The following is a 21314-nucleotide window of genomic DNA, read 5'->3' on the forward strand; positions in this document are numbered from 1 at the left end:
AGGGATGTATGAAGCTCTCTCCAAACTATTCACCATCAAGAACATTGGACAAATAGCTAGTCTCAAAAATGAACTAAGAACAATAAATATGACAAAAAATGACACTGTGTCTTCTTATTTTGTAAGGATCTCTCGAATAAGAAATGAGCTCCAAGCCATTGATAAAGTTATACCAAATAAAGAACTTGTGATTGTTGCACTACTAGGTCTACCAAAATCTTGGAGTGACTTTGCATCAGGTATTAGCAGTTGGAAAGAAACACCATCTTTTGAAGAAATGTGGAATGCATGCAGTCAAGAAGAAGCTTGCATCTCATTAGCAAACAATAAGAAGGAATATGAAGAGAACATCACATCCAATGCATATTCTACTCACTACAGGAAAAAAAAGGGAGGAAACAAGAAGCTTATGGACCAAAAAAAGAAGATTGACCTATCCAAAATAGAATGCTTTCATTGTCATAAGATGGGACACTACAAGAATCGATGTCCTGAATATCTTAAAAGTAAGAAGAGATAAAGAGAACATGCCAAAGTTGCAAATGAAGCTCCGCCTAAGAAGAACAAGACCAAAGAGTATCACTCGATTGAATCTACCCTTGTCATACTATCTTTGCCATTTGTTCATTTTGGTGAAACCCTAACCATCAAGGTTCACTATAAAACCCTAAGCCTTCTGATGATTAGGGTATGTTCTCTATGGCAATAAAACCTTAGTCTACCTAGGGTTTGTTAATAAAAAGTCTAGAACATATGATTAAATCCTTCTCTATTAATGATTATGGTTTGTTGATGTTATAAAACCCTAACCTTTTAGGGCTTGATAAATTAGGGTTTATGTACAAAACCATTGTGATAGTAAAAGTAAGATGAAACCCTAGGTATATGAATTTCTGCATAACCCTTGTCTGGTCAAAATCATTGTATATCTAATTTTGGAATTTCATGTATGTATCTAGCATTTACAATAAAACCCTAGTAAAGTTTAACATGAAATTCTAGGGCACAATATTCAAAATGCTACATTTGGATTGCTAACTGGATTTAGTTGTTGATATCTAAGGCTTTAAGTCTCGATAATGGAATCTAGGGTTTGTGATTGTGAACCTAACTAGGTTTATGTTTGGATATATCTAAAGATTGATTGTTTTGATGCTTCAATTGTAATAACACGATAACCCTATTTTGATAAAGTTAACTTCATGCTCCTGTATATTTGTACTTGGTGGTACTCGTTGAAAGTTTTGCAAGTACATGATCTTCAAGATATTGAAGATACCTCATAATTGAAAATAACTTGATAATAATGATAAGCATGATGGAAAGAGGGAGTTGTAAGAATGATAATGTGATTAAAGATGAATAGATAATCTTGTTGCCATAGAAAAAATGATGTTCCTAAAGGAATAAAGCTTTGAAAAGTTGAAGTTTCTTTGATGATATGATGATACAAATAAAAGAAAGAACCTGTATCGCTGAAAGAATAAAATTGTTTATCTCCCTAAAAGTTGAGAGGGAGATTAGATGAAAGGAAACTGTATATCTCCCTAGTTCAGAGGGAGGGCATAATGTGACAACCATAATAAAGACCTTGAAGAAAAAATAAAGGTCTTGGTTGAAGCACTGCAGATAGATACACGTAAGTGGCAAAAAGTTATAAAGACTTGGATGTTCTGGAAGAAGTGCTAAGGTTGAGTTTGGTGTTGATGTAGAAATTAAAGAGATGTGTTTGGATAATTTGATGATAATTAGCATCATAATGATTGAGGACCCTAAATATATATGCTAAACATGTTTATTTTGAAAGTTCATTACTAATTGGGGTTGTGTTTGTGCATCTCTCCATAAGAAGGTTGAACAGTTTGAAGCATGCTTGGACTGGTGGATATATCTGATTTAGTGCATAGAGATGAAGCATCTTGGGGCAACAAGATGCTTGGGAGGACTGTTTGGTCAATTTAGTGATGTCTAAATTGCAACTTTTAAATGTCAACCCGGGGCTCGTAAGCTGATGAAGTGATGTGTATTGTATGTACTTAGGCAACTGTTTCTTATGTTTTTGTCGTTTTTAACTTTTTAAGTTTGTCTTCAAATATATTTCTCCTATAATGATGTGATGGAAATGAAATAAAGTGAGTGAAGTGTGTGTGATTGTGATGAGTTCTAAATGATTTCTTAAAACTTAAAAATAATCTACAAGAAAGCTTTGAACAACAACTTGAAATGAAATCAACTCTTAAAGGAAAATGAAGGCATCAAATAAAAGACTAATGACATTGGCCCAGTATCTATGCTGCTGCAAGAAAATGAAGATGAAATCTATGTCAAGTCTAGCTAAAACTAAGTAATATGAAACTGAAGTAAATCTACATAAAAGAAAGACTAGTCACAAATACTTTAACTTCTTCTTAACCTCTTGTCTTTTAACTGAATATATCATGTGAGAAACAGTCAAAAATAAGCCAAGCAATTGTGAGTTCTTGAGCAACTAAACCAAGCTGTGTTAGTGATATTTTGGTCCTCAATAAAGATATTGAATTATAGAGAAGAAACCATCAATAGGTAAACAACTTGATATCTAAAAGTAGTAAGCAACTATGCAACTTAAAGAAATGATAACAAAGAAATAAAGGCTGCAAAACAAAGAAGGTCAGCAACATAGACAAGATGATCACAAGTGTCACTAGCTGTGAAAAAGAAAGAAAAGAAACTGTCCCGGGCACGCCTAAGCAATCTGCAAAACACACTGATCAGTCATGGAAAAGTGTAGAAATATAAATGAGCAGAATTCAATGTTTATATACAGCTATTGTACATGATCAAAACACAGCAATCAAAGGCATTCTGTACAACTATTATACATAAAATGATAAAAAGAAATGCAGGAAATTAAAAGCACTGTACAGGCCTTAAGTAAACAGGGGCCCTCTGCCTACTCCAGCCAGCTCAAAAGATCAGTTACACGCTTAGAAACAGAACGGTCTTCTCATATATTATGTAGCAAAATAGAAAGTACAGTGGGGTTCAAAATTACATATCAGCAGCTAACTATCCAGCGTTCAGAGACGCTTTATTTATAGCAGAGAAAACAAAACTAACTTAACACAAACTACGCTATTCTATCAGCTGTGTAAAAACACGTAATCTGGCAGCGTCCTCGGATTTAGGCAACGGTCGTGGTGGGTATTAAATCTTCTATTGGATTTGTGTTTCCCATCATCTTCGTGGCTGAGGAAGAGGCCAGCTGTTCTTCACGTGCTCTAAAACCGAACACGCAGAGCCGTGCCACCGCCAATGACCTCTGTTGACCGTAGTTGCCTCCTCGTTGACCATGGGTTTTTATGACTGGTTTGGCTGAGCTGGAAGGACACACACCATGTCCTTGGTTCCACAAACTTGCCCATGTGGCTCTTCTGCCCGGAGGACACCTGGAACATGCCGTTTAATAAAACAGCTGCGGAATTCGGGGTTGGCTGCAGAAACCGGGATCAGCTGCGAAAACCCTGTGTGAGCTGCGGAAAGCGCAGCACTTGAACCAAAATTCTAATCCAACAACACAGTCATTAGCATAATTAACAAACCATGTAAAAAGTCCTAAAATACAATGATTTGAGCAATTTGATGGAGGGAATGAGTGGCAAAAGAAGGAAATGAATAGGAAAAGGAGGCTGAGAGGATGTGTAAAGAAGTGCAGGTTTGAGGTTCAACATACCCCCACTGTGAAGGTGTTGCATGTCCTCATGCAACCAAAACTTTGTCATTGTCTTTCAGTCCATGTGCTCAGATGCTTCTGCCAAAACATCCAGCTTTCTTCTCTTTCTCCTTGCTGCCAAAATTGTCCTTGGTTTTCTGACTAAACACTTGAATTTCAAATTGATCAAGGCTCTGCTCAGCTTCTTACATTTTCTCTTCAATTTTCTGTTCTTCTTCTGCCAAAGTCCTAAGTGAAGCATGGTGTTGTCATGCACAATTTTGTCCACCTTGCTTTGTTCTTTCAATGCTTCGTTTTCTTGTTTAATATGATGTCGGTTCAGGACTTCTAGCTCAAACACCTCTTGTTTTAAAGATTGGACCTGTTCCTCAAGAGGCAATATAGTGCTTGGACCTGCAACTGATTGCTCCAAGGTCTCCAAATAATTGTATGCCTCCTGCTGGTCAGGGTCAGTTTCAGGTGTTCTTCTTGGCCTAAACTCGAATTCTTGAGGACTGTTTTCTTTTCAGGTGTGCCTTCTCCCAAATCAATGAAATGTGATTGTTTTTCTTTAGTCACACTCATTTTTTCTTTAAGTCTACCGCTTCTTCTCACTTGTACATTAGTGCTCTTTTGCTGACTACTCTGTTTTTCTTTTTGTTTCTTCTTTGAGAGGGCAGTAGCTTGGAGTTGTACTAGTCTATCAGCCAAGGTTTGATAGTCTTCTTCTATTGAAGGTTCAGGTGATGGATATGATTCTTGAACAATTGTTTTCCCTTTATCCTTTTTCTGTTTCTTGGTTTTATCTCTCTCTACCTCTTCTTCTTGAGTAGTCTCCTGAGTTTCTACAATAGGAGGATCTTGGGCTGCAACATCTCTTTTCATTCTCCTACTTCTTTTTGGGACTCTAGGAGAGCTGCTAGCGGAAGCTTCAGTTACCTCTTGAAAATGATTCCTGACTAAAAACTTTTCCCATGTATCATTGTTACTCTTTAACTGCTCTTCTATGAGAATTCTAATTAACCCGTGATGATACAGGTGAGATTCAATATTGCCTATATTCTTTTGGACAGTGGAACTCATTTTCGTTAGGCTTCTTAACAGAAAGTAGGGTAAATTGATGGCATGGTCATCCATGAAATTCATCATAATTCTTGCATGGTACATATACATAGTGCCAAAGCGGCCCTCACATGTAACAAATTTTTGAACAAGTAATAATAATGCAGTCCATTCTTCCTTAATCACATGTACAGGAATCCCTTTGGTGAATATTGAAGTGTCCATACCTGGATTCTTAAGCATGTCTTTCCATCCCTGATCTTCCACTGTTCTGTTCTTAAACCATCTTTCTCCTTTTTGAGGTAGACTGGTTGTTGTTGCTATGGAGTTCTCTGTGATTGTGAATTTCAGGTCCCCTACTTCCACAGTGTGTCCATTGAATGATCGAGCAAATGCTTTCGTTACCTCCTTATCATATCCTCTGAATTTTTGAATGAACTTCAACCATTTTGCCTTCTTTAATGCTTCCTTTGTCTGTGGGTATCCTTCTAGATACTTTGAACCTTCAGGTTCAGCTCTAAGCAGTTTCCCCATCTTCAGCTCTCAACTTCGGCTGAAGCTTTGACTGTGTGTGGATGCTCAAGGAGGATGCTCACGAGAAAAACAGATGGACTACGGCTATAAGTGGAATAGCCGCAATGTAATGCGAGGCAATACGGGTTTGAAACGAAACTGTGGAGTTTGAAACAGAGCTGCGGGGTTTGAAACAGAGCCGTGGAGTTTGCAGCGAAAATGAGAGTGGAAATGGTGTGAGTGCGAGGGAGTAGAAGACAAACACGAGAATGAGTTCAAATGCGTGCGAAAATGGGGTGATAAGAGAATGGAATAACGGCCAAATCCCTTGGAGTCGTGCGGCTTACGCACACGTTTCAGCATTGGCTGCGAAGATCGTGGTGGAGAAGAGACGTAGTACGATAGGTCTCTTCTCCCTTGTACGGCTAATTAATGAAAGCGCAGTCTCGATTTGAGTTTGAACTAAGAGTGATTATGAGACCGTTAGGAGGGTATGAGGTGGATGAAGGATTATCGTGGAGGAGAAGTGTGATGATCTTGCCGAATCATTACATTTAGTGGCTCTGTCCACGATTTAATAATTATGCATAAAATGACATTTAAATGGTTGTTTGGAAAAAATTTTGATCATACCTTCATAGATTTGCCTTTTGTTGATTAAGGTTGCTGACCCCTTATTGCTTTCTTATCTTGCAGGTGCCTCATATCCTTTTTTCCCTTGGTGATGTTGATACCTCTGACTGTGATTTTTGAAAACAGAGTACTGTTGCTGTAGAGACAAAGTGATGCTGGCTGCGGAAACAGTTCTCAGCTGCGGAAACTGAAACAACACCCTTCTGTCTATACCAAGAAGTAGTTAGAGAAGACTTAACTAAATGAAATAGTCCTGAGAGGGACTTTTATTGATGAAATGGAGTGAGATGAATGAAATGGAATGAAAATGAAGTGGAATGGAGATGATGTGATGGATGAACTGAAATGGCGAATGAGATGGAAAGAGAGAGAGATTTTTTTTGGAAAATACAAAGTGTCAGGTGCCCCTGATTTTCACCTTATATTTTCTGCATAAGACTGCCAATTCAAGATTGGTTTTCAGGCTTATACAAAAGACTTTTTTTTCTTTCTTTCTTTTTTTCTTTTTTTTTTCTTCTTCTTCTTTTTTTTTTTTTTTTCAACTGAAAGAAACAAAGACTAGGCTGATGGAGGAGAAGAATTCTTCTCCACCAGCCTCATTGCAGAATCTTCTTGAACCATTTTAACAAATTCCTCCTTTGAGAGTGGCTTGTGGTAGACTTTCAATCGGTGGCCATTCACAATGAGAGGAGTCTGAAACTCATCAATGGTCTTTACTCAAACTCATATGGTCCAAGCCAATGAGTTTGAAATTTTCCTTTGAAGTCCTTAAACTTGGAATCAGACAATAGTGCCCAATCTCCCTTCTGAAACTTTTTCTCTTTGATGTGTCGATCATGCCACTTAGTTCTTTGGTGCTGAACTAGATCAGTCTTTAAAATTGCATCGTGTCTTATCTCATCTAGCTCATTCAGCTGCTCCATTCTATGCTTTTGAGCTTCTGATAGATTCATCCCCAACTGAACTGCCATCTTGAAGGTCTTGATTTGAAACTCAATGTGGAGCAAGACTTCTTTCCCATAAACAAGTTCATAGGGAGAATGTCCTGTTGTGTTCCTCCATGTAGTTCTATAGGCCCATAAGGCTTCAGGAAGCCTTTCTGCCCAATCTCTTCTATGAAGATGAACAGTTTTGGTGATGATGCTCTCAAGAACTTTATTTGTGGATTCCACTTGACCATTTGCTTGCGGATGGTATGGAGTAGATTTTCTATGCTTGATTTTGTATTCTTCCATCAGCTTCTCCATCAAGTTAGATGTAAATTGGCTTCCCTGATCTGTCACAATTTCTCTTGGGACACCAAAACAAGTAAAAATATCCTCAAAAAGAAATTGAACAACTGAATTTTCAGTGGCAGAAGGCAATGCCTTTGCTTCTACCCATTTAGTAACATAATCAGTACAAACCAATATATACTTCTTTTGCTTAGATGGTGGGTTAATGGGTCCAATGAAATCTAAAGCCCATTTTTCAAAGGGTTCGATGCATACCTGTGGCTGTAATGGCATTTCATTTGAAGGAGTTGGTCTCCCAACTCTTTGGCAGCTGTCACACCTTTTGACATATTGTTTTGCATCTTTGAAGAGAGAAGGCCAATAATATCCTAAAGAAAGGATTTTATAGGCCGTCCTCTTGTCAGCAAAGTGTCCGCCGCACGGTTCATCATGACATGCCTTAAGGATGTCAGGCATTTCATCTTCCCGAACACATCTTCTGATCACACAATCTAGCCCTGTTTTGAACAATTCATTAGAAATCCAAGAATACTTTGAGCTCTCCTGAATGATTTTCCTTTTCTCATTAGGAAATAAGTGTGGAGGTAGCTTCCCTGTAACCAAATAATTAGCAATGTCTGCATACCAAGGGGTTTTAGTAGTTATTGCAAACAAATATTCATCTGGAAACTTATCCTCTACGGGAGAATCCTCGTTAGTATTTTGAATTCTAGACAAGAAATCAGCTACTGTATTTTGTTTTCCTGGTCTATCTAACACAGTAATATTGAATTCTTGTAGAAGTAAAAGCCATCTTGTAACTCTGCCATTAGTAACAGGTTTGTTCATGAGATATCTAATTGCAGAATGATCAGTATGGACAAAAGTTTCATAGCCGGTTATATAGTGTCTAAACTTGTTGATTGCATGAGAGTCAAATTTTTACTGGTGTAGTAAATGGCATAAGGAACTAAATCCTTTTGACCCAACACATCTCCTAGAGCTGTATCTGAAGCATCTGTAGAAATGTGGAAAGGAAGTTTCTAGTTTGGCCCTCTCAAAATGGGTGCTTCAGATATTCTAGTTTTTAAAGTTTCAAATGCAGATTGACAGTCAGGATCCCACTTGAATTCACAGTCTTTGGTAAGTAATTTGAAGAGTGGAGATGCTATCTTGGTGAAGTTTTCAATAAATCTTCTATAATACCCAGTAAACCCAAGAAAACTTCTAACATCTTTTTGACAATTTGGAATTGGTAACTTGGAGATGACTTCGACTTTTGATCTATCAACTTTGATTCCATCTCCTAAAATATGATGTCCTAAAACAATCCCTTCAGTAAACATCATAAAACATTTTTCATGACTTAATGAAAGATTTGTTTCTTTACATCTTACAAGAACTTTTTCCAAATTTTCTAATGCCTCTTCAAATGAATTACCATAAACTGTAAAATCATCCATATAGACCTCTACACAATCATGAATTAGATCAGAAAAGATTCCTAGTACTGCCCTTTGAAATGTTGCAGGTGCATTACATAATCCAAAAGGAAGTACTCGGTAAGCAAAAGTTTCCCATGGACAGGTAAATGTGGTCTTGTCCTGGTCTTCAGGTGCTACCTGAATTTGATTGTAACCACTAAAACCATCCAAAAATGAGAAATACATTTTACCTGCTAGAGTATCTAATACTTGATCGATAAAGGGTAAAGGAAAGTGATCCTTCAAGGTTGCTTTGTTCAATTCTCTGTAATCAATGCAAACCCTCCATTTACCATTCTTTTTAGGTACTATAACCAAAGGAGAAACCCACCGGCTATCTGAAATGGGGTAAATGAAGTTTACATTAAGTAACTTTTGGAGCTCTTCTTTCACTATTTCCCTAAGGTTTGGATTCATTCTTCTTTGAGGTTGTCTGATTGGTCTACTATTTTCCTCAATATAGATGTGATGAATGCAAGTCTTCGGGTCAATACCTTTCATATCTGTATATTCCCATGCAAATGCAGTAGAATGCTTTTGCAAGACTCTGGTTAGCTCTTCCTGTTGTGATTTTTCCAAGTTTTTGTTGATATTCAGTGTTTTTCCTGGAAAAATCTCAATGGCAGAACTACCAAACTCTTCCATAGAGAAAAGAGACATCTATCTAGATGATAGACACTCAATGTCAGAATCCAACTGAAATTGTGTGTGGTCATATTCTGAAGATGGTTCAAAATTTTCTAATGCGTTCAGAATTTGACTATCTTCACTAATCTCAGAAATGGTAAAGACAGGTTGTATAGTATCTTCATCATCAACCCACTCATTATCCCCTATTTCTGTAATTGCTTTTGCTGGAGGATACAGATTGAACTTCTTTGTCGAATTACCATCAGAAATATACATATCCCCAGACCTACAACTTATGAAAGCATCAGCTGTGGCTAGCCAAGGTCTTCCTAAAATAAGAGGATGCCCTCCTAGATTACTCTTGGGAGTTAAAATCATGAAATCCACTGGATATTCCCAAGAGTCTAGGGAGACTGGAATGTCTTCCAATACACCATCTGGTTTAATAATTGATCGATCTGCAAGTTGCAATAAAGTAGGTGTAAAAAGAAGATTAGGAAGTTTTAGCTGTTCCATAGTCTGTCTACTCATAATGTTAATAGCAGCCCCTAAATCAATCAAAGTATTTGGTATTTCTACCCCATTGATATGTGTTTTGACAATTGGACTACCGGGATCTACATATTTCTGCATAGTAATTTTTCCCATCATGATGTCTGCAATTTTTCCTACCAGGTGGATCCTTCTGGTATCTCTTGGTTTCCTTCCTGGTCTTTTAAGGCTCAACTCCTTTATTGTTTTTGCTAGAATAGGAATCTCTTTAATGGCTTGTAACAAGGGAATCTTGATACAGACATTTTTCAATTCATCTAGAAAATTATAGTCAGGCAACCAAATTTGTTTTTCCACTCCTTTATCAATTTGTAATCTTTCAGGGAAAGGAGGTGTGGATAAGGATGCAGGTTGCTCAACTATGGGAGTTGTGGGGGTTAATTCTTTTTCTTTTTGAGTGTTTGGGTTTTGAAGAGATGCTTCAGAACCCTTATTGGCTTCAAGAGATTCTTCCTCAAAAATGCTTTGCTCTTGAGTTTTTATAGAAGGTTTGTCTAAGACTCTACCTGATCTGAGTTGTACTTCGTTGAGAGGAACAATCATATAGGTAGGAAAAGGTTGACCTTCCATCATGTAAGCATTTTGAGGGTTTTTATTATTGGGGTTTGGCAATGGCTGAGAAGGAAGTTGATTTGACTTCTGTTGGAATGGAAGCAAGAGTTGAGAATTTTGATTCTGTTGAGAAGGTTGTTGTTGTGGAAATGGTAATGATAGTTGTGGATTTTGATTTGGAAGTTGTGGAGCTTGTTGGTTTTGAAAAGATGGAGGATATTGGTAGAACTGAGCAAATCTCCCATAAGGATTTTGCATACCTTGTACCCATGCTTGAAAAGGATTTTGAGGTTGGGGCCAAGGTTGTTGCCAAGGATTCCAATTTGGTGGAGGTTGAAAATTCATAGAGTTGTTAAACCCTTGATTTTGTTGCCCCTACCAAGGTCTCATTGCAACAAAACAGAGAGATTCAAGTGTACTTGGATCTTCTTGAAAAACAGCTTTGACCCAGGGATTGAAGGACAATCCTTGGTCTCATGATTCTCTGAGCAAATCACACATGTCTCTACAACTTTTGCTTCCAAGGGACATTCCCTTAGAGCATGTTTCTTTCTACACTTTGGGCAAAAGATGGCCAAAGCCTCAGCGTCTGCTTTCTGCTTATTGTGAATCTTAAAAGTGTCTAGTTGCTCACTAAGACTCCCTAAGATATCAGTTTTAAATTCATCAAGCATACTGCCAATCTCAACCCTACTTACCGATCCAGATGCAGATTTGCTTGCTCTGATGAGAGAAGGATCTCTAGGCCCTTTTTGAGTTTTGGATTTCCCCCTTGAGAGATGGACACATAATTCTGCTATATCAGAAAGTGGAAGTTGAGATACATCTCCTTTTCCCATCATATTCAAAAGATCTATCCATTCATCTCTAATGGCTTTTAGTAAAAGGGCTTTCAAGGTCTCCTCATCCAAATTACTCATTTTTGCTCTTTTCAGATTATATTGAAATCTTTCAATTAATTCCTCCAAGTTTTCATCTTCTTTTTGCATCATTTTGAATACCTCATCCTTGTGAATGGTGGGCATACAATAGTCCAAGTACCTATCCAAAAATGTCTGTTTCATATCATTCCAAGACCTAATGGATTGAGTGAGTAATCCCATGAACCATTTCAAAGCTGATCCTTTCAATGTTGAAGGAAACAGTTTGAGTTTTTGAGAGTCATCCAGATAATCATAAGTTCGACACACTACCTCAAACTCAAATAAAATTGTTTCAGGGTCCTCATTCCTAAGCCCATGGAAGTTTGGGAGGACAGATGGTGAGATGTTTTTCATTGTGGCTTGGGAGTCCTCATCAACTATAGGAAACCCAAATGAGTTATCCCCATCCCTATTTCCTCCAATGTTACCTCTACCTCCTCCATTGTTTCCTCCTCCTCCTCTACCTCTACCTCTACCAAATCCAGGTGCTCCTTCCTCTGTCATGGTAGTTTCCCTGGAGACTTCAGAGTCTTCTGGTTCTTCTACTAAGGGTGTATGAGAATGAATTTCTCCTTCTTCTTCAGGTGATTCTACTTCTTCAATTACAATTTGTCTCTCTGGAGAAAGAAGGAAAGGATCTCTCTCTAATTCAGACTCGATGGAAGGTATGAGAGAGTCAACTCCTGCTTCTTGAATTCCGGGAATCCTAGGACTAGGAGTGTCAGTTGGAGATGAGGGAGGTGTCTCTTGTTTATTCCTTGAAGTAGATGGACTTGTAAAAATCGAACTCTTGGCTCTAGCTAAAAACCTTCCCCTAGAATCTCTAGCTCTATGCATGTCATTTTTTTATTTTTCTTCAAGTCAGGCTAATAATTCTCTTTCTGATCTTCCAGGTTACTCTAGGTGCAAGAAGAGAGCATACTCAAGAAACTATTAAACCAATAACTTTCTCTTTTCTGATCCTTCAGATCACTCTAGGTGCAAGAGGAGAGCATACTTTGAGGGGTTATTAATTTTCCTTCCTTGAAATTTTTCTTGTTTTTTTTTTTTTAAGAATTGGCTACCTAATTTTCACTTCCCCGGCAACGGCGCCAAAATGTTTGGTCAATTTAGTGATGTCTAAATTGCAACTTTTAAATGTCAACCCGGGGCTCGTAAGCTGATGAAGTGATGTGTACTGTATGTACTTAGGCAACTGTTTCTTATGTTTTTGTCGTTTTTAACTTTTTAAGTTTGTCTTCAAATATGTTTCTCCTACAATGATGTGATGGGAATGAAATAAAGTGAGTGAAGTGTGTGTGATTGTGATGAGTTCTAAATGATTTCTTAAAACTTAAAAATAATCTACAAGAAAGCTTTGAACAACAACTTGAAATGAAATCAACTCTTAAAGGAAAATGAAGGCATCAAATAAAAGACTAATGACATTGGCCCAGTATCTATGCTGCTGCAAGAAAATGAAGATGAAATCTATGTCAAGTCTAGCTAAAACTAAGTAATATGAAACTGAAGTAAATCTACATAAAAGAAAGACTAGTCACAAATACTTTAACTTCTTCTTAACCTCTTGTCTTTTAACTGAATATATCATGTGAGAAACAGTCAAAAATAAGCCAAGCAATTGTGAGTTCTTGAGCAACTAAACCAAGCTGTGTTAGTGATATTTTGGTCCTCAATAAAGATATTGAATTATAGAGAAGAAACCATCAATAGGTAAACAACTTGATATCTAAAAGTAGTAAGCAACTATGCAACTTAAAGAAATGATAACAAAGAAATAAAGGCTACAAAACAAAGAAGGTCAGCAACATAGACAAGATGATCACAAGTGTCACTAGCTGTGAAAAAGAAAGAAAAGAAACTGTCCCGGGCACACCTAAGCAATCTGCAAAACACACTGATCAGTGATGGAAAAGTGTAGAAATATAAATGAGCAGAATTCAATGTTTATATACAGCTATTGTACATGATCGAAACACAGCAATCAAAGGCATTATGTACAACTATTATACATAAAATGATTAAAAGAAATGCAGGAAATTAAAAGCACTGTACAGGCCTTAAGTAAACAAGGGCCCTCTGCCTACTCCAGCAAGCTCAAAAGATCAGTTACACACTTAGAAACAGAACAGTCTTCTCATATATTATGTAGCAAAATAGAAAGTACAGTGGGGTTCAAAATTACATATCAGCAGCTAACTATCCAGCGTTCAGAGACGCTTTATTTATAGCAGAGAAAACAAAACTAACTTAACACAAACTACGCTATTCTATCAGCTGTGTAAAAACACGTAATCTGGCAGCGTCCTCGGATTTAGGCAACAGTCGTGGTGGGCATTAAATCTTCTGTTGGAGTTGTGTTTCCCATCATCTTCGTGGCTGAGGAAGAGGCCAGCTGTTCTTCACGTGCTCTAAAACCGAACACGCAGAGCCGTGCCACCGCCAATGACCTCTGTTGACCGTAGTTGCCTCCTTGTTGACCATGGGTTTTTATGACTGGATTGACTGAGCTGGAAGGACACACACCATGTCCTTGGTTCCACGAACTTGCCCATGTGGCTCTTCTGCCCGGAGGACCCCTGGAACATGTCGTTTAATAAAACAGCTGCAGAATCCGGGGTTGGCTGCGGAAACCGAGATCAGCTGCGGAAACCCTGTGTGAGCTGCGGAAAGCGCAGCACTTGAACCAAAATTCTAATCCAACAACACAGTCATTAGCATAATTAACAAACCATGTAAAAAGTCCTAAAATACAATGATTTGAGCAATTTGATGGAGGGAATGAGTGGCAAAAGAAGGAAATGAATAGGAAAAGGAGGCTGAGAGGATGTGTAAAGAAGTGCAGGTTTGAGGCTCAACAAGGACATCTAGTCGACCTCTGATGATGTCTAGAGCACAAAGTAGGGAGGGTATCATTGGTCTTGTGGAGCACCACCCTTTGATACGATACCTATATCCCTGGGTTGGTGTTAGAGTTGAAGTCTGATGGTCCCTATAGTGGTTGATGCTTGGTACACACCTTAGTCCCACCCGATTAGATACTCTGATCAAGTATCTAATTTGTAACACTGAGTGTGTTGTAACTCTTCATAGAAACATATCATTTTGTGTTCGTCCATGTACCTATGTATATATGTAATTATGAATACCTCCCTAGTTAAGACGGAGTGTTGAAAAACGTAACTAGTATCGGTCTTCATAATTGTATTTGAGTCATGATGTAATATATTTGTCAAAAGAAAGAAAAAAATATTATAAAGAAAAATTATCTATTAGCATGGGTTTCATGCTTTATTATTTTCTATGTTGCCAGGAAACGTGGGTTCGAGGACAGGGACGAGTATGTCCAAGCTGTCGTCGCCTCTCTCTCGGCCGCACAAGGTCGCTTTTCGCCGATCAGGAGCGATTTTTCCAATCGGGGAGCGATCGGGAGCAATCACTCCCTGACCGCTCCCCGATTGGAAAAATCGCCCCCGAAGTGACGGGATCAACGCTCCCGAAGTCGATCCCAAAAAAAATAGGAAGCGTTTTTTTTTGGGTCGGGAGCGCAGATTGGGAGCGGGATCAAGGGGTGCGCTCCCCTGCAACCTTGATCAAAACAAACTTCAAAGCCATAGGTTTCTAGACCAATCCAAAAAAATAGCAAGTTCAATGAATAATAATAATCAATTCCAAAAAGGCATGAACAAAACTCATGACCAAATCATCAGATGCTACGAAGGAGGCAAATAAAACAAAATTTCCCATAGTTCAATTAATTTCCTTATTGGTACATTGTTCAAATATGGAAAATATTGAGAATTGTACATTTATGTTGATCTCTTTTAAGTAGTAACATAGATATAACTTTAGTTTTAAAAACCAGAACCAGGTTTCGAACCGGTCACCTATCTAACCGTGATTCGAAACGGAACCGAATTGAACCGGTCACCTAACTGTGATTCGAAATGGAACCAGATTGAACCAGTCACCTATCTAACCGTGATTCGAAACGGAACTAGATCGAACCGGATTCAATAAATCGGAATTGGAAAAAGTAAATAAACTAATTAATTTTAATGAAAAAAATTATTTTTAAAATTACGAACCATGATTCCAAAACATTAGAGACAAAATATGAAAATTCTTCTCATCTATATACCAGGTAAGGGTGTATATATCAAAATGGCACCGAGTACAATACATATCAATGATATCATTGACAAAATACATAACCAATGAGGCTCTAAATGGCCTCTAGGGTCAAAAAACAATGCTACAACTCAAGCACTAGCCTACTACAAATCATCTTTGGTACAAGGGCACAGGGGAACAAGTATCAAGCATGAATAGAAGCTTTGCCTAAGTTCACAGGAAACATCAAGTTAAGAGCAGCGATAATATAATATATTAAAATTTAATATATATTAAACATAAAAAATAAATTATTTATTTTTATCCAAAACATGCCAATCAAATTCCATCTTGCAAAGAAGTATGTAAAAGATTGAACTTTGAAACAATGCCAAAAAAAATCAAAATATTAATCCATCAACAATTTGTGAATCAAATTCCTTCCCAACAAAGAAACATGCAGAACTCCCAAACCGGAAAAAAGGTTGTTATTACTCTATTATTATGTGATTTCATGCAATGCTATATTATATTCAACTTCGAAATTCAAGTTTGGAAATTTATAAAATGAAACTAACACACTACTCTCTCTTTCTGACCATCACTTAATTCGTTGAAACTTATCATTAAAGCTGCAAGATAGGCTTCAAGAGAGTAGACTTATTTTATTTGCAATTGTTTAACTTAAAGGTTTGCAACAAAACTATCAAGAAATGATTGGCAATAGTTTATATTTTGTTGAAACCTTTGCTACATCTCCACATCTTTGTCACTTTACAAAGTTCATGGAGTCCAGCCCCCTCACCTGGCATGTATCACTTAGAAAATAAACAAATGGTACCTTCCCTGCTCAAAATAAGTACCCAAAACGTCAAAATTTGTTGCAGTGAAACTCTCGAAAAGCTCCAAAAAAGTACAAGTTGAAGCTCCCAACAGTTTTGGAGCATTTTCTACCAACTCCCAAGCTCCCAGGAGCGCGGGGTACGTGCTCTCCAATGCCTGGGAGAAATACCCATGTAACTATGCCAATCACTGATCGACATGATCACTCATTAAACTCATCACCACTACTACAAATGGGATCATCACTAGGAGCTACATCAACATCATCTAGCTCAGAGTTTGAGGACTCCTCAAACTCCTCTCCAACCTCAGTAGCAGTACTAGTAGTAGCATGAGCAACCTCATCACCAAAACTAGAGGCATGAATTCATCAAGTTGCACAACTATTGCTTCCCTCACAAGTCACCTGTTCCATGCTTGGTCTTGTTAGTTCACTTCCTTCAACTCTTCGTTCGACTACCAGATTTGCATTGGGATCAACACCCCTAGACAGCTCCAAACTAGCTCCAAGATGACAAAGAACCTCCAAACTTGTTGCTCCAAAACTCAATGTTGGTGCAAATATGTCCAAGCTTTCATATGTACACAAACCCTAAAAGTCAAATGTGTGAGGCAAATAGGAGCTAAACTCAATGTTGGTGCAAATATGTCCAAGCTTTCATATGTACACAAACACTAAAAGTCAAATGTGTGAGGCAAATAGGTGCTAAACTTAATGTTGGTGCAAATATGTCCAAGCTTTCATATGTACACAAACAATAAAAGTCAAATGTGTGAGGCAAATAGGAGCTTAGGCATTCTTTTATAAGGTTAGTGGGGCATATTTAGAAGGGAAGCTACCATGGTTTGGCTAAAAATCACCTCCAAAAACCACCTGGGAGTGCCATCAAAATGTCCATCCTAACCGGTCGATTCTTTACAAAAATTGGTCGGTCAAGTACCAAATCGGCCGAACCGTTTGATTTGGTACCAAAACCAGCTGATTTTGTACCCAATCAATCTTGAACAACCAACCAATCAAATTTGTTAGGCCGGTTTGACCAATTTTCGATTCGACCGGACCGGTTTTAAAACTAGGGATAATATAAGTAATTAGAAAAATAGGAGAGACACCACAAAGGTTTCAAAGCAAAGCAAAGCAAACGTGTTTTGATGCTTGTTGAACCTGCCCACAGATGTGAGTGCTTATCGAACTTACCCCAACTAACTCCCAACCATTGGAACTCCACTAGAAGACTTCCTAAAACACTGGAAGCTAGATCAAAATCATGCTCAATGAACCTATCGAGAGGAACCTAGACTAAGAATCTCACATTGTTATCTAAGAGAACAAAAAGGAAATTTCTTCCATATTTCCCCTTTTGGCACATAAGGGAAGATTCATGGGAGAATTCATGTGTATTTTGTATAATAGCCTTTCCTACCTTTTGGATAAGTCTTTCATCATTTTGAACGAGATCCAACCCAATTATAAGGGCTGATCAAATTGCATTGGTGTCTATAACTAATTTCTTTCAGGTAATACTAATTGATAAGGCTTCATTAGCAAGTGCTGCTAATGAATGAAAGTAGAACCCTTTCATACATAAAAGGTTATATTTAGTTCTTAATGAATGTAAATATCTCACTCATGGTATTCTCAATTGATTGTAGCAGCAGAGTTGACATTTCAAGGGAGGATTTTTTCACCCTAAGGCCTATTTGGATGTCAACAAAATATCAAGAGGCAAAGATTTAATAGTGGTAAACTTTGCAGAACAAAAAAATAATCCATCAAATGTAACCTTTTTAATTTAATTGTTGTTTTTCTTTCTGCAAGAAAAAACATCATTGCAGGCTTTTATTTTGAAGGGAAAAATATCAACCAAGCATTTGACAATGACAATCCAAATGTGTTACTGGAAGTGCTGACCACCTTATATTTTGGACACGAATACTGCAGGGTTTAGAGATAAAACCAACTTACCTGTTTAATAAAACGAACACTCCACAAAGAATAAATGTTCCCGCCACAAGAAACCATGCAGCAAGTACCAAACTGAGAAACAAAGCAGAAACAGATAATCAACAGGACAATGTTTAAAGGTTTAATTTATCAAACCATATCTTCATGCATTTTTTATCCTCGTGGAAAAAACAAGTTTTTCTACATATAGAACTTACAAGTAAACCAGAGTCTTGAGTCCAAGAATAGAAAATACTGCCAACCAACAATCACAGGGATCAGATTAGTTCAAAAAATTAAGTAAAAAATAATAATAAGGAAAACAGATTTAAAGTTCAATAAGCGCAAATGCTCAGACATAAAATTGAAGTCCCAATCTTATGGTGCATTTGGGTATTAGAAACAGGTAGTAAATCATACAAAGTCCAAGAAATGCCAGAACCAGCATTGCTGCAGCCACCACAATTAAGGTAAATCGCCTGCCTCAGGAAAATCACAGCTTATTAGCTTAATGCAAGTAATAAAACAAAGACAAAACTGGATTAATTAATCCAGCAGCACAACTTCTCAGATGAGTAACTCTGACATGCAAATTAAAGATGTTGTTCCAGAGATGCTTACACATTCTCCAGTACATCCCTTATTGTCCGAGAATTGTCTTTGGTTTTGGACTCCAGATCATTTGCTGCCCTATTCAACTTTCTATTCAAATCATCAATGTTTTGTTGGTCACTTACAGGAAGGAACACTTGGTCTACGCCCGTAGTTTTTGCAAGGTCAAGATACCCTGACACATTTCTTAGGCTTTGGACTGTGAACTCGGACTGATCAACAACATAATCCAAGGTATGAGATATATTGCGATGAAACTTATCCTGTCCAACATAAAGCAAGATGCTCCCGGCTCTGCACACATCAAGATGAACATATCAAGATGAATAACCCTCAAAGAGACATGGAAAGCTTTAAGGCATAAGAAAGATTATGTTAAGGTCAAAGAAATGGAAGACAAGAAAAATATATTATCCAGATGCTCCATTTACAACAAGTACAACAAAAGAATCAGAGCACTGGCATTCATCATAGGTCAGGATAACTACACAATGAAAAAGGAACAATTAGAAAAGAATTTCCTTAATAACTTATAAAAATCAAGTCTTTGGGTCTTGAGATCCAATGTAGAGCAACATGGGCTATCAATGGCCTGAGGCTACTTTGATGGAGCTCAGATAGGTTGACATCCAAAGATAACACAGGACTCAATCATGGCATTTTAACGCAGGTAACTCCAAGTTTGAGAAATGATGAGCCCAATAAGTGCCAACCATCATTGCAGAGGATGGCAATCTGGATTAACAGAAGGAACCTTCACATTATTGCCAGGAATTAGCAGAAGGCGTGTTTAAACTTTAATCATGCTGCTTGTGACAGAAGCTATCGAAGGACAAAAGCATATTTTGATGGAGCTCGAATATGTTGATATGAAAGATAGATGCAGGGTCAATCGTGGCATTTTAAAGCAGGTAACACCAAGTTTGAGAAATGGTGAGCCCAAATAAGCGTGAGCCATCATCACAAAGGATGGAAATCTAGACTAAGAGAAGTGACATTGGTTTTATTACCAAGAATTGGCAGAATCTGTGTTTAATCATGCTGTTTGATACAATGAAATAAGCTGCAATCACCCCATCAGGCATCAGAGCACTGGCATTCAACATAGGTCAGGATAACTACACAATGAAAAGGGAACAATTAGAAAAGAATTTCCTTAAGAACTTGTAAAAATTGAGTCTTTGGGTCTTGAGATCCAATGTAGAGCAACATGGGCTATCAATGGACTGAGGCTACTTTGATGGAGCTCAGATAGGTTGACATCCAAAGATAACACAGGACTCAATCATGGCATTTTAACACAGGTAACTCCAAGTTTAAGAAATGATGAGCCCAATAAGTACCAACCATCATTGCAGAGGATGGCAATCTGGATTAACAGAAGGAACCTTTACATTATTGCCAGGAATTAGCAGAAGGTACCAACCATCATTGCAGAGGATGGCAATCTGGATTAACAGAAGGAACCTTTACATTATTGCCAGGAATTAGCAGAAGGTACCAACCATCATTGCAGAGGATGGCAATCTGGATTAACAGAAGGAACCTTTACATTATTGCCAGGAATTAGCAGAAGGTGTGTTTAAACTTTAATCATGCTGTTTGTGACAGAAGCTATCAAAGGACAAAAGCATATTTTGATGGAGCTCAAATATGTTGATATGAAAGATAAATGCAGGGTCAATCGTGGCATTTTAAAGCAGGTAACACCAAGTTTGAGAAATGGTGAGCCCAAATAAGCGTGAGCCATCATCGCAAAGGATGGAAATCTAGACTAAGAGAAGTGACATTGGTTTTATTACCAAGAATTGGCAGAATCTGAGCCACCAGGAATTGGCAGAATCTAATCCATGATTGCAAAGGATGGCAATCTAGACTAAGTGAAGTGGCATCGGTTTTATTACCAGGAATTGGCAGAATCTGTGTTTAATCATGCTGTTTGCTACAATGAAATAAGCTGCAATCACCCCATCAGGCATCATCTAAGGAAATGCAGAAAGAAGCAACCAGGAAGGAATCCGCAGAGCAGAGTCATCTGTCAAAGGCAGGAAGAGGATAGATAAAACAAGTTACAAGGGTCACCAGGCTAGAAGGAAAAATACAGGAAGGAAAAGACTCAATCACTCTTGTGAGAAGGAAGTTAGAACTTAGAACACTTGCAGGCAAAGGAAAATCTATGCAGGAGACAGGAACTGAAGTCAACAATGAGGAGCTATCGTGATTCTCTCATGAAAATTCCTGTAACATCAGTGTCACAAAACTGCCAGTTTATATGCTAGATCTAAAAACACATAGCTAACTGAAAACACAAACAGAAAACAGTAAAAGAAAAATGTACAAAAGCAATTACTACAGACTATCCTTCTGCATGCCCTTATGGGAGACTCTGCCTACTTATATAAAGATGTAGGCCAGGGTTAAAAATGCACAAGAACTTAACCATAGGCATCTAGAATGGAGCACCCAGCCTGCATACATACATGCAGTGGGCTCGTAGGAATTTTCTACACTGGAGAAGGCCAAACCATGCCAAGCACCTCAGTTCTA

General features: G+C 37.8%; 1 protein-coding gene across 1 annotated transcript in view; it reads right to left on the reverse strand.

The window, feature by feature from the left end:
* LOC149196619 (uncharacterized) overlaps positions 1–21314 on the reverse strand; it is an 81651-nt gene that overhangs the window by 57378 nt on the left and 2959 nt on the right. Inside the window, exons 4-7 of the mRNA XM_089405589.1 lie at positions 18777–19061; positions 18576–18634; positions 18374–18410; positions 18177–18248 (exon numbers count right to left, since the gene is read on the reverse strand). Of these exons, the coding sequence (XP_089261715.1) occupies positions 18177–18248; positions 18374–18410; positions 18576–18634; positions 18777–19061 (453 nt within the window). The remainder of the gene's footprint in view (positions 1–18176; positions 18249–18373; positions 18411–18575; positions 18635–18776; positions 19062–21314) is intronic.

The sequence above is a fragment of the Pinus tabuliformis genome, chromosome 2_2, assembly GCF_031772625.1.
Source record: "Pinus tabuliformis cultivar Carrire ecotype Pingquan chromosome 2_2, CPIR1, whole genome shotgun sequence".
NCBI classification, from domain to species: domain Eukaryota; kingdom Viridiplantae; phylum Streptophyta; class Pinopsida; order Pinales; family Pinaceae; genus Pinus; species Pinus tabuliformis.